Source organism: Strongylocentrotus purpuratus, unplaced genomic scaffold, assembly GCF_000002235.5.
Source record: "Strongylocentrotus purpuratus isolate Spur 01 unplaced genomic scaffold, Spur_5.0 spur5_contig_829, whole genome shotgun sequence".
Lineage (NCBI taxonomy): Eukaryota > Metazoa > Echinodermata > Echinoidea > Camarodonta > Strongylocentrotidae > Strongylocentrotus > Strongylocentrotus purpuratus.
This window is the reverse complement of record NW_022145534.1, coordinates 536377-550759: the sequence shown is the minus strand read 5'-3', so window position 1 is coordinate 550759 and position 14383 is coordinate 536377. Positions and strand designations below refer to the sequence as shown.

General features: G+C 36.3%; 1 protein-coding gene across 1 annotated transcript; it reads right to left on the bottom strand.

Annotated features, from left to right (window-relative positions):
* Positions 1-1379: 1379 nt before the first annotated feature.
* Positions 1380-12592, bottom strand: LOC115923175 (E3 ubiquitin-protein ligase PDZRN3-B-like). Its single transcript, XM_030983505.1, has 3 exons — positions 11638-12592; positions 9172-9264; positions 1380-1545 (listed from the first exon to the last, which is right to left on the bottom strand). The coding sequence occupies exons 1-3, from the start codon at positions 12340-12342 to the stop codon at positions 1390-1392; spliced, it is 954 nt and encodes a 317-aa protein (XP_030839365.1). The 5' UTR covers positions 12343-12592; the 3' UTR covers positions 1380-1389.
* Between the last annotated feature and the right edge of the window lie 1791 nt (positions 12593-14383).

The window sequence follows — 14383 nt, the reverse complement described above, 5'->3', positions numbered from 1 at the left end:
TTGGAAGTCAAAAACTATTCAAACACACATCCTTATGGATGGGACTACAGGGGGAGTCTGATTGGGTTTGATAATGAATGAGGCATGGAGAACAATTGTGATCAATCACACAATCTGTTCGTCTACATGCTCTCCATCTAAATGTAATCCTCATCCTAGAACCCAAGCATAAGGAGCAAAGCATAATTTACAAATTGCTTCCACGGTGCTGTGCCAGATCTGTGCATCCCGCCGCGTAAACATATCACGGGGCATGTGTACTCAATCAATCTCAATGGCCCTACACTATCTATCGCCGGTTTGTATTCTAATATCTACCAACTCCCTAGCACATCGGACTGGTCTCACTTTCATCATATCCAGCAACATTCTCACAAAACACATGCTCTCATTGTCAGCATTCATGTCAAATGTGTGCATGACACCATCATCACTGGGGGTACATGTGTGCGTGTGATGGTCGAGTCTGAGACGACTCGGAATAACTCGGCAGTGAAAACATGCTTTTAAAGATGGTATCGCTATTAAACCCAAGACTTGTGGACTCAATTTACCCAGCAGGCTATCACCACCTCTGCATAACTAAGTGTGTCACTGCGCACAATCGAAACAGATGTAAAGCGTAAGTGCAGGGGAGGTTCCCCGAGCGAGTAACGTGCATCTGTAGAACTAATCCCGCGACTATGGATGGGGAATACTCCGCCAACAAACACGTCACCCACAGAAACCATAATTGACGAGTTGTCTGTCACATTTTATTTGGGACCGGCTCGCATCCTCATATTCACTGCGAACTCTTTGTACTTGACATACATACAATGAAAGGGACAAATTCAATTTACACGTTTCAGTGAAAATTTAGTAGTAAATTTGAGAATCCAGACGGATTTCCCATGGGGTATGGCCACTGATAGACGGGCTGAATTTGATTCCATACTACATGTACATGAAGTACTGTCCTTGTGTGATGCATCATCAGACTTAGACAACATACATGAACATGAACATGCATGTCCTGATGTACACATTCAACCTGACATCAGATTGTATCAATCACAAAATATCCACCACACTGACATGGGTGTTACCAAATTCAAGCTAACAACCAAAACACTACTTTCTACTTACCGGTAGAATTTTGATTAACTAATTTCCTTGAGGAATATATATTACTTTATCATAAATATTTAAAATAAAGCATTCTTATAAAGTTGGTAGTCTTGTACAAAAAAACAATGACCTTTATAAGTCTACTTTCCTGTAAATTTCAAAAAGCAAACATCTTGAGTAAAACATAATTTCAGTTAAAGGGACATCCTTTGTCCTATTCATGAATGAATCAAAAGCTTTGAAATTAAGATGTTCATGGAAGATGTAGCATTTTAAAGTTTAAAACTTCAGAATATCAGTAAAAAAATCCCTGATACTCCCTTTAATTGGACTCACCTCAATCATCCTGTCATGTACCTGAAGCTGTGATCTGTCTGCAGGACCTTTCTCATTCACTCTTGATACAATTATTCCTTCCGAGATACCACCATCACCCTGTACGGAAAACCAAGGGAAAAGGGATATATAACAATGTCACATTATACATTTTCTCGTTCTCAGTACTCAACTTTACACTTCTGAAGAAAATAGAAAGATGATACAAATTCAATTGATAAAATAACTTAGTGTAAATTTGTTTAGGAGTCTTTAGACGATGTTATGTAATTTCTGCAAAGTACTGATATAACAATTTCATTGGAATCCAGAGTATGATACATTACAACTGTGTTGGATGGCTGTAATCTATTACATCTACATGTATGAACAGGTATAGAGTTCTGATTCCGGGTACATTTAAACTTATGCCTGGTAAAATCATTGTTATTGCTCTTAAAAAAGACAGGCACCATGTGGCTTGATGAGCATGCTCAAAATATATTTTGGGAGTGTGATAAAAATGAAAAGGGGAAAAACAAATTAGGGGTGACAGGTGAAGAGGTGAGGAATACAAACAAATAAATGTAAACATTGATAAATGTGTTATTGATTGTGAAAACATCCAAGTGGTGAGTTCTGCAGTCAGGGGGAGGGGGAGGACCACAAATTCTGCAGGCCTGCTTGCCTACATACACGTGGCCTACATTCCTTTATTTTTCCTTTTGGCACATTACTCATACCACATCGAGGCATCCAAAAGAAAATATTTTCTTCCAGACAGAAAAGGGAAGGGTTATAAAATGAAAACATTTTCAAGGCAACTATTCACACCTTAAAATACTGGTTACATATTGTCCTAACTACAATAACACATCTAGGCTAAATTCAATATTATTTGACAATACAATGAATACATCTACAGAAAGCAATAGGAGGACAAATATGAATATAAATCTAGAATAACAAGGGGGTGGGGAGGGAGGCAAGGAAAAACTGGAATTCCCTCTCCCATCATCTGCACTAAGATTTCAAACTCCTGTTCCTCTTGTCTCAAAAATAGTCATCCCTCATTTATACTTGTCAAGCACAAAGATGACATTTCCCAAAGGCTATCTGAAAGATGTGACAGGTTCTTCTCGTTCTTCTTGGTAGAAGAGGTTGGACCGCATCTCTAGAAGAGATGAGAACAAGGAAAGAAGGAGGAAGCAAGGCCTGCATCGTCTCTCTTCCAGGGATGCCATCCCAGCTCCCATCTGCATATCTATCAACTTTGGACATTCCTGAGCGAGATAGAATGCGATGTTTAGACAAGACCCAGTCATAGAGACATGACATGCTTTGGGCTCATCCTTAAGACAGAGGATTCACTGAGTAAAGCTTGCTGTATTTACAGCATTACTTTCTATTGACCCTCATTCTTTACTGCTCTTCCTGTTGTCGGGGGTAACCCAGAGTTCCAAAGGGCAAGGCATACAAATGATAAGGGGATACCCAACATGGAATCAAGAGTACATTTTATTAATGTATCAGAGAGAAAAGTACTACAAATATTGTGAAATCAGTAAATATTAAATGTACTGATTAGTCTGATTTAAAAGTTAAGATCCACTGTATGAATACAGTGGATCTTAACTTTTAAAACAGTACATTTAATAGAAAAACTAACAGAACAATTAGGGGAATTTTTTACAGTGATAGGCTTTAACCTATTTCGTATATTTATTATATCAGCTCATTATTAATAATCCTGGATTATCTGAGTGTTAATTATCAAATTGATCTAGTAAATGGTATTTTCAACCATGTTATACACTTCAATTTACAATGTACATTATAGTAACAGTAATACAATCAATGACTTGCAGCTGAAAACAATTATTTGATTGGTAAAACTCGCATCTCCCTGGTTGAAAAAAAGAATATTCAATTCCTATGAATAATAAAATATATCCCCATGATATTGTCTGGACTTCTTTGTTTTTTCTGAACTCCTGCCAAGTATGTTTGTCATGCCAAGAATTCTTCCTCTCCAACGAAGAATGTGTAACACTCTTCCTCTAAAAATCCAATTTATACATTTGATCCTTTCCTGGGGATTTGAAGCAACTTTTGTTCTCGAACTTTGACCCATGGAGATTACAGTTCTAATTTAGGCTCCCAACACAAGGTTTCTCGGCCCCAGACGTATTTGCCCCCAGAAATAAAGAGAATATTTTGTTTTGAACAGTCTTGAGGCTTTTTGAGATGTAGATCTTAGCTCCCAGATGTACCCTATTAACCTCCATATATAGTACATCATACATGTTGGCTGTATTACACTGTATTTGGCTTTTTATTTGACAACATGCATTATGTTGGAAAGATATTCTTAGCATCTATAGGATTTTGTTTGATAAGAATGTGTGTTGATTAAAATTCAAAGTTGAATTATGGAAATATACACAAACAATTTTTGTATTTCAATACTCCCTCTAGCTAAAGTCAGTTTTTCTTAGAACTGGCATGATAAATTTCAGAAAGAATTTGTTGATACTAAATTGAACAGGATGGATTTAGAACGAACTTGATTGCTTTTTATTCTCTTGGGTATGTACTACCCTAAAAAATAAAGATATGTACATGCCACAGAATTTGAAGGAACTTAAATTTGCTCTGGAAAAAAATAACCGATATGGAAAGAAGAATGAAGCAAAAATACATCTCATATTCTAAGATAATAGTTAAGGCTACACACTCTTTCAGTATAAAATGCAAGAATATGCCTATGGTTTTTTATGTGGAATATGAAAAAATCAGTCTACATGTACATGTCTGTGTTTGTACATGTTTGTTTATGGCCTTCAATGAACACTAGGACAAGCCTAGTTGTATGTTTTACACTGATTGATAACAATCAATGTAAGCTTACACAGGAATAGGGTGTGCAAACAATTTGTACGCTTCACCATATGCACACACAATGCAGTCTCGTCATGTAGGCCTATATTGTAAAGACAATCACAAAGTATATAGGTACATGTATGAAGTAGGCCTAAATTTATCAATTAGCTGCAACAGACTTGTGTAGACCCAGCTACATGTACATTCACTAATGAACATGAAGTTCAAATTAGCATGCATTTCTAGCAAAGTCCCATCTTCAAGATTTTGAGACCTGCAGGGCCTATGAAAACTTAACCACTTTTCTTCTTGTTTGTCAGATATTTTGGATGCAAACTTTGCACCATTGAACCAAAAAATTTGGTTTTGCACCTCTTCTTTGCAAATTACCCCTCCCCATCATGAAAACGTCACTGAAAAGGTGTTTAACTTTTAAAGTAACTTATGAAAGAAGTCAGATTCATAAGACAGCTCAGTAATCTGTTCAACAAACTCTCCTTATCTCTCCCTAAGTTAAAAGCAGACTCAAAGATGTACATGTAGCCTACATTTCAAAAGACCTTTTGTACTATACATGTACAGGCCTATAGTTTACTGTACAAAGAGATCCAACTATATCTTGTCCACACAATCATAATTCTGTTTTGGTAAATTTCAGTTATGACATCATATCGCTTGGAGAATAAAGACATCACAATACCATCTTTTTTTAGCCAAATTAAGTTTCCCAATCACTTTGATGTGTTTGTCTTCACAAGCAGAACATGGTACAGCAAACTCCCAACAAAAATTTCAAATCTGGTCTTAACTTGTAATCACGACCAAACAAACATTAAATAATCTCAGATCCCTTTGTAATGCAAAATAACAGCAAAAGACCCCATAATCTACTGTAGATCCCAAGCCATTACTGGTAACCCTCCTTTTATGAGTAAGACTTGGTCCACCTGAACATACACCCTGGCTATAGTCCTGACGAAACATGTTTAATCTCTTGTAACATTTTCCCCCATTCAAACTAAGTATGTGTGTTTGGGCTTAGCCCCATATCTACATGGCCATATTTGGATACCAGTGTACATAAATAGGGAGGTTGGTGGTGGTGGTGGTGTGACCATTTCTCTGCCTAGCACTGCTGCCATGTACAATGTACATGTATAAGAGCAGCAGATCTAACCTTGGTTGACTTACCTATACAGATGTAGGTATCCCAGAGCAGCAGTGGTATGTGTATAAAGGTACCTGTTCTAACATGGCTGCAGCCTACATTGATTACAAACCTGTCAGGCTAGTAAACTTTGTCATCTCTAGGGTGAAGTTGTAGGGGTTCAAGATGTAACTTTTTCAGCACATACATTTAATGTCTTTGATACATTTTTGCTACTTTTACGCGAATTAGAACACAATCTACATGTTAACAACAAGTTATCGTTTTTTCTAAACATGTATTTTTCACTATTAAGCATTAAAACTAGAAGGCTAAAATGGTTTGCTTACGTACATGTACATATTGAAGAAAAAAATGAATATAATCAAAGGTTATTATTTCTAATCAAAATTTTGCACATTAAAGAAATGAAAGTTTCAGTTAAATTTATCTAGATCATCCTCATGACAGAAAATATGACAAAAGAGTAAGGGAGGGGGGGAAAAAGAAGATGCCCTAAAGAAACAGAGAAGCAGCTGTCACCACCGGCCTCTTGATTTGCATATTTGTCCATAGTCAAACTTGTATTGTTTACACACACCCTATCTTAGATTTTTCTTATGAATGAATTACTAACGAGAATGCAAACCATTATAACAAGCGGGCCAGTTTCCTCTTTCAAAGATCTCTTTCATCTCGAGCCATCTTTCCTTTCGATTCCTCAGTGATAGAGATACCCGCGTCCTTTTACGATGACAATTTCGACAGGAGCTTGGGGCAATATTTCTGATACCTATCTGGGCAGGCGCAGGAGAGGGAAAAAAGTATTGATGCGCTGGATTTGCGTATCAGCTCCGGTGTGAAATTCATCAGTAATTGGATACAATACAGGACGATGTAGCAACATCTAATACATTTATGGATACTATGATTGTCACAAGATATTCAATTTTCTATTTATGTGACTTTGGTCATAGCCAGTTATACAGAACATACTGCTTTAGGTTTTCAATTATTCCTGAGAGGCAAAGTACAGCAATCAGATTTAATACCAAAATAAAGTGTCAGGCTAAACTTGTAATTTTGTTTGAAATGACTGATGACACAGTGCCCATAATTCTAGGATACATATGAATCCTACAAAGTACATGTGTAGATACATGTACACATGTATGTGTGAAAAATTATTGTCAATAAATGCTGTATTGCGCAACTGATCAAAGGGATTTCTTCCAGAATTTTCAATAAAACAATATCTAAACCTATGAGGTTTTCAATAATATTTTTTTTATAAAGATGAAGAGGATGATATATCTCTTGATACATGTAGCTGTACCACATCCCATTACTGCATGGCATTTTAGATCACTCTCTCCCTTGATCTCTATAAAAATAAGTTTAGTAGAGCAGCGTGAATCCTAAAACATTGCTACATTTCGCTTGATAAACGATGAGATAGATGGTGTGCTTCCAGATCAAACAGGCCTTTTGTAACAGTAATGGGTGAAACCTTTCACGGTCTCCATTTCTTCAATTGGCTTCTGGCCTGGATATGGCATCCATTTATCAAATCATCATTGATGCTGCTAGAGCGTTATTGTTGGGCTTTTCGCTGGATGCTTTTTGTTCCCGTATCTAGCTGTCCTTGTGACTTTTATGTCTCGCTTCTAATATCCATTGGCCACTTGGCAGAAAACATTTGGGTAGGTACATGTAGATAGCATTCAAATGTGTAACACAGATGACAAAGAGTTTGAATAGTAATCTACTTAATAAAATGCAACATTATGGAACAGCTATACCAATTATGTAATTTTTGTAAGATATTTTAATCTTGAGGCACCAGAACTGTCTATTACAGCCAATACATTTAAGACTCTTAACTACTCTTGGTCTATTTGATGTACCAATTTAAAGCAATTTTATTTGATTGCTAATTCATCATACCAGACCTAAAAGCAAACAAATTTGGGCAATAGTTTACACAAACATGGCACTCTTCTCAAAACAGAACTCAGTGGTTTGTGCAACTCTGAAAGAAACAGACGGTGAGCCTCTTCATGTCCTTTCCATTTTCCACCTCCATTCTATCCTTTCTTCTGGGAATGTCTGCAGAGTCTTTGTTCTTGTCTCTCCCAGCACTTCATCTGGCACCAGGAACAATTTTCGATAATTCACCCCTCTCTTCAATACTCCAAAGAAAACTTTACACTGGAATGCAGGTAACAATATCATGAATTACTGCGGTCTTTTCTCCCTCTCTATTCTTCCGTCGTCCCTCAAAAACCCTCGTCAATGACTACGCATTGTCTTCCATCTTTGTTTGGGTCCTTTGGAATCCCGAGCACTAAATTCTCTTGGATCTTTTCTGAGTCAGCTCCAAAAGGGCCATGATCTGTCTGTGGTCAGCTATATGCTGATTTGTGGAGAGAGTTTAAGTCCTTTAATACCTGCGACTGATCAATACATGCCTTGTTCCAATTTGCTTCAAACCCTTTCCACATATAAAGAGAGCACCAATAATTGTGCTTCATTACACCAATCAATCAATGAGCAAAAGCTGGATGTCTTTATATCTTGACATGGTGACCCACATCAGACATTTAAGTAGTAATCTATCATAATCCCATTTTCATATCATTTAAAATAACCTACATTTAACATGTAAAACTTTCCTTGCTTCTGCTCAGGGTGGTTTTGCCCCAACAAAGTACTAAAACTGCCCTTGTAAAACTTTTAATAGCCCCTGAATTTTCCTTTGATGGTCAAATTTTAAGTTAAAACTAAAATAAACTACCTTTGTATACCATCATTTTCACTGCCTCTCTAAAAATTACTAGTTGTTTTGTGCTATTAAGCTTATTAAGCTTTTAAGAGCCCCATTTGTACATTCTTTTTTTTCAAATAGGGGAGGCTTGTTGTGGATGTTGTCTATGGCTTCCACTTATAAGTCTAGACTCATTCTTATTGGTGTTTTGTGTATGCTCCTTTAAAAATCAATTTGTCTGTTAAGACATGAGAGAGAGCCAGAAGGAGATTAAAACATGTCCTTTTATAGACTTAAAGTGACTCACTAACATTGTTGAAGGTTGATGAAAAAACTGTGTACCGTAATTTGTGTATGAAATGTTATTTATTATATTCCTTCTACTGTTCTAACCCTCTAGCATGCAAAAAATCCTGAAAAAATTCTCAAACCACAAAGATATTTGTGGTTTTATTTGAAGGTGACACTGTGCGACACCCTCTAACAGTAAATTCTCCCAACTATTTTTGAAATTTCCAGATTTTTCCCAACCGTTTATCCATGAAAATAAGACATCAGACAGGCTTTTAAAAATCTTTCCAAAGTTACATGTAAATGTCTGGAATGGTATAGAGCCAATTCATTGCTTTATGCCAATTTATATTCACCTAAAATGTAATTAAATTGTAACAAAATAGCTGGGAGAATAAAGGAATTGATCATATCAGTTTTCACCAATTATTTTCATTAATAATAGTCTGTTTTCACTCAAACTTGCAGATTATCTTTCATTATTGTACATCTAGCATAATTATATTTGAAGTCACTACCTTAGCACCTGAACAATGTTACCAAGTCCCTTAACATCCTCCCAGCTCTCAACAGGTCAATTGGTTCTTATGAGCAAAAATATAAATACATGAATAAATAAGAAGAAAACAGAGAGAAGTGAATTTTTGCTTCTACCAACCTGACTTATCCCGCTGCCGCCAATGATGTTGAATCCCAGGCTGCCATCTTGGCGACCCAGACGAAGGGAGAGTATGGTAGTATTTTCCCATGGCTGTGAAGAGCAATAAATAGATTCAAAATTGCAGTGTACAGTACTGGATATAAGAAGGTAACAACATACAAGTGTACACTTTATTTATCCAATAATTTTCATTTCTTTATGAAGTACATGTATGTGCTTGCATTGCATATACATGTAGGCTACCACAATAACAAACTTCTTGGGACCAAGAAAAATAGTAACCTCATTATATTGAATACTTGATCAATACTATAAAATATAGGATAGAAACAAGTCAGACCAAAAATTTGTGTTCTTCAAAACAAACAAAATTCACATTACAGGCCTATAGGCTAGCATTAGCAGGTACATGTACATTGCACCTTTAACATAGTTAAAGTGATTCATAAACCTATTTCCATGTACACATCGGATGATGATTTTTCACAGAGGTGAATGACTTTTGTACTATGTAATACTTCTTTACAAACATACAAGTGTCATTGATTGGATACACCCAGAAGAAAATAAATGAAGACAGAAGTCACTTTATTACCAATTGTAAATTATAATCCCTAGGCCAACACAAGCTCGATTTTTTTTGTTAAGTATCCACTGCACTGTTTTGACCTTGTTTATAGTACTAATTCTGATGAACGAAAGTTACCCCTTCATTGCTAGTACTAACAAGGGATGAGCAACTCCCCAACACCACCAGAGCAATTCGCTACTTTCTTTCAAACATGGTGATTAAAGAAAACGCTCCGATGAAGCGAAGAGTAAACATCCCTCGCTCCGATACCCTTTGCTGGTCCAGAACAGTAAAATCAATTTGCAAGTTAGTAATCAATGATTGCAGGGATGGACCGTTTTTGTTAAGACACTTACTAGGTAATCAGGTCAGGTAAATGACGGCATTGATTCACTAGTGTACTTCCTTTGTATTTTCTAAAATGATATTTTAGGGTCTTCTCTACTTTTTTTAATTTAAACAATTTGTATTAGTGGGACATATCAAAATGTCTTAAATAATAATGATTGTTTTGACCTTTTTTTTTAATAGTGATATACATGTATGTACCAGCAAAGGAAAAAGAGAATATGAAGAAGACAAAAATGATCTTTTTGACACCAGAAGGGTGTTAAATCATATGGGTTTACATCCTTTAGCCTTAGGATCCGAATAGACAAAATGGTTTAAGTTTATTTTGATAAGGTTGTGAACGGCATTGATTCAATAGTGTACATGTACTTCTTTATAATTCTAAAATAATATTTTAAGGTCTTCTTTACTTTCTTTAATTTAAACAATTTGTATTAGTAGGACATATCAAAACATCTTAAATAATAATAATTGTATAGACGGTTTTTAAATAGTGATACATAAACCAGCAAAGGAAAAAGAAGACAAAGTGATCTTTTTGACACCAGAAGGGTGTTAAATCATATGGGTTTACGTCCTTTAGCCTTAGGATCCAAATAGACAAAATAGTTTAAGTTTATTTTGATAAGGTTATGAACTTTTTTTATTCTCTCAAAGAATGATAAGTCTCAAAACTATCTGGGAACATGGGAAGGACTTTAAAAGATAAACAAATAATCATGTAGTTCAAATAAGTGCTTTCCAATTAAGACATCTATTTAGTATTAAGATGCAGCTCCTTCCATTTTCTTTCACCCTTTTTCAAAAACAAAATGATCAGTTCCTAAATGGAATAGGAAATGAATCTAGACAGAGCTGAATACGAGACATTCTCTGCCTACATTAGGCATTTCATCTGGCACGAAGCTTTCAACTCCATTTAGCGTTCAAAACATCACTTCTGGTGATAAAGGTAATTCAGCATTTCAGGTGCGTGTCATAATTGTGTGATCCGACTCATAGCTGAGCAATTCTCCTTCATTTCAACTTTGAAAGGAATAGGCAAGAGAAAGTGGAAAGGCAAGTGCGACATCCAGCAGAGCCAATCGTGACGGAAATTTTGAGGTAATGTGAACAGCGGGAAACAAGTGAAATTGGTATAAGGCCTTTCCAGGGGGCTTAGGGATGGGGTCCAATTTACAAAAAAGGTATGAAAATTTACGACCAAGACATTCATCCATCTCAAGTTTAGGTAGGGTGATCAAACTTATCACCATTGCATCAAATTTATTTTAAAAAAGACCATGGTATTCTTCCAGAATGGTTGGCTCACAATATTAAATATATTTTAATGGGTTTAATAGTTACATTTCTTTCTCAAAATTTTAATTTAAAAAAATAAAATACAAATTAAAAAAAAAGAAATGTCAGTTCATAAAGTGTGTTCAAATGTATTAAATTGTGCTGTCGAAATGGAATCCTTCACTTTTCCTGTTTCACACCAGTAATCATGCCAAAGTATTATTTCAAGATCAAAACAAGATGAAAAGATAATTCCTCACCTTTTCAAATGAGGCAACAGCTGACATATATTCCATCTCGGCTTTGTTTTCATTCAGCTTCTTTTGGTATCGCAATGCCTGCATCTGAATTTCATTCTGAAGGCAGGCAATCTGTGCCAAAAGAGCTTTCTCTCTCTTTCCATATCTAAGAGAATTCTTCTTCAAATTATGTTCCTGGTTCTTCATCTTAGTCTGCAGGGCACCCGAGTGGTTTTGCAGTGCCTTGAGGCAGTCATGCTCAGATCGGGTGTTGAACTGAAGCACCAAACTGCATCCCTGCTCACAACGACCAACTGGTCTCCACTCACAGGTCTGAGTTTCATGTTGGGCCTGATCCTTGATGTTAATCACATCCTGGCATCCTTTATTGGAGCACTTGACGGGAGCGAAATCACAATCCTCCATGTGTTGGGCAAGCATCTGAATCTTGACTTCTTCAGGGCAGCCTCGGCGGAAGTTATCGCAGCGGATTTCAAGCTTGAGGATGAGATTCCGTAATGGGAGGACACTATTGAGTTCCTTGGTGGAGAACTTTTCGCACTTGAGCGGGCAGCTACCGTTTTGAACGACCCACGGCAGTACGCAATTTGAGCAGAAGACGTGGCCGCACGGTGTAGCAAGGGGATTCTCGAGTACACCAAGACAGATGCTGCATTTAAAATCCTCGTCCACCGGGCCAGAAAACCGATCTATATCAAACCCCATGATCAGTTTCGCCTCGAAAACAATTACAGCCAATCTTTGGCTTCACAACAGAGCTCTGTCTCCTTGCACAGGGCCTCGTTGAAATAATATACTACACGTAATTTCCGTATAATCAATCCAAGATATAGCGAGGACACAGCGAAGAAAACAAGCAAAGGTACCGGAGCCGCAGCGCTAGCGATACCACTCATGCACGACACCGTATGTGTTATGCTTCCAGCCTAGCTAGCTCGGTTATCGAAGCAAACATAATGCTGCCAATGGTGAATGAATGGGCGTCTGGCTCGCCATTCTATTGGATGACCCAACTCGGCGAACAATGGACGATTCTCGATGGTGATTGGTTGAAGGGAAGTCGTGCTGCCAAACTTTAGCGGCTTCTTTGATGTGGAGCCCGTTTTGACCTGGGCTCGCTCCGATCTCTAATTACATGCAAAGAACGGGACACCAAAACATTCACCCCTTGCTCTTCGCCGACAAAAGAGCGAAGAGGTGTAAAATTTGCCTCTTGTAAACAATTACTGGAGAATTACACACAAATGTGTAAAAACTTGTGCATCCTTTGTGTCTGTCTTGTAGTCATAAAAGGAGGCGGTCAAGTGATATATCGGTGATAATATTTGACGGTTCAAATCGAATTCAGGTGAATCAACCTCGGATGTCAGGGAAAGGTCGTCTGCGAAAAGACCACGTTTAGTAATGGAATGTTGATAAGAACTTCAGGAAAACATGATTTTGTTTCCAGTCTCCATGAAAAGAGATCTTTTCTTTTCAGAAAATGCATAGAAAATCCTTTTTGATAACTTATATAAACTAGATAAAAAGCTATCTCTGACAGATGATTGTAGGCTATATTCATTTTAAAGGCCTATATCTATAAAAAAATTAAAAATTAAAACAAAATTTTAAAAAATCCCCCCCCCCCTTCTCTCTCTCTCTCTCTCTCTCTATCGATTAAACGATTTACAAATAACAAGTAATAAGTTAATTTATATAAAGGAAGTAAATAATATAAACAGAAAGACAAAATATTGAAATAAAGCAGACTAATATTAGTTACTAATGTTTTAAACATGTTATAAGTATGTGAATCTCAAATCGGCAGTTTGATAGTGGATTGTGAAGTATTCGCGATTAACTCCCGTTTGGCGTGTACAAAAATATCATTAATTTCTGTTTTCCTCCTAAGTCACTACGCAAAAGATGTAATGGATAGCATAATAATTGTTATTATAGATCATCTAAAGAAAAAAGACCCTCCTGTGCCATACATTTTTGAAAAGTTGAAATTTGTGTCATTTTGTGTTGGAACAAATGGGAAAGTTGTCCGCCACTACATCATAAAGACATTACCATTATCAGCTAATTTGAAGAGCACATACATAATTATAGTGACTACAACTTTCAAAGTTCAGGGTTTTCCATTTTTTTTTGTCCGATTTTATTCAAACTTCCACCAGTCTACTTCACTGATTTGTCTGCTTTCCTCTAGACTAGTTTTATTTGCTTTCAAGGTTGAATTTCCCTTATATAATGATAACACTCACATGACCGTGATCACGATGTCAACAAGGGAATACAATTATTCCTTTTTTTATTTTTTTTATTTAGAGCAAACTATCATAAACCATCTTCACCTTCAAAATTAATCAATGCAGAAACTAACAATTCTATATGCTATTAAACATAATAATGACCTATTTCCACATACAAATTAAAATTGATAATCTTAAGGGTATAGTTTTGGAAATGCCCCCTCTCAAAAAATGAAATGGAAGCCCTTATTACCAATCATTGTGAAAGAATATGTTTTGACTAATACGTGATCATACAAATTTTCCCGGGAAACCGCCTACTATTCATTGATATATTTAGTAAATTATTATATCTATCCAGTCCTTAGATAATAATAATAATTTATCGCGTAGTACCATATACATCTTTCTGTGTACAGTGCATGTAACTTTACCAAAACTGGGCCAAATTTCTTATCATTTTGATGATTCCAGAACCTTGCAGTACACACCAATACTTATGATCA

What these genes read in the sequence shown, in the direction of transcription:
- LOC115923175 (XM_030983505.1), bottom strand. Translation starts at nt 12,342, where the DNA reads ATGGGGTTTGATATAGATCGGTTTTCTGGCCCGGTGGACGAGGATTTT. An exon ending in CTGTTGCCTCATTTGAAAAG is followed by an intron (nt 9,265 to 11,637) that starts GTGAGGAATTAT and finishes TGCTCTTCACAG; the next exon opens with CCATGGGAAAATACTACCAT. An exon ending in GCGGCAGCGGGATAAGTCAG is followed by an intron (nt 1,546 to 9,171) that starts GTTGGTAGAAGC and finishes TTTTCCGTACAG; the next exon opens with GGTGATGGTGGTATCTCGGA.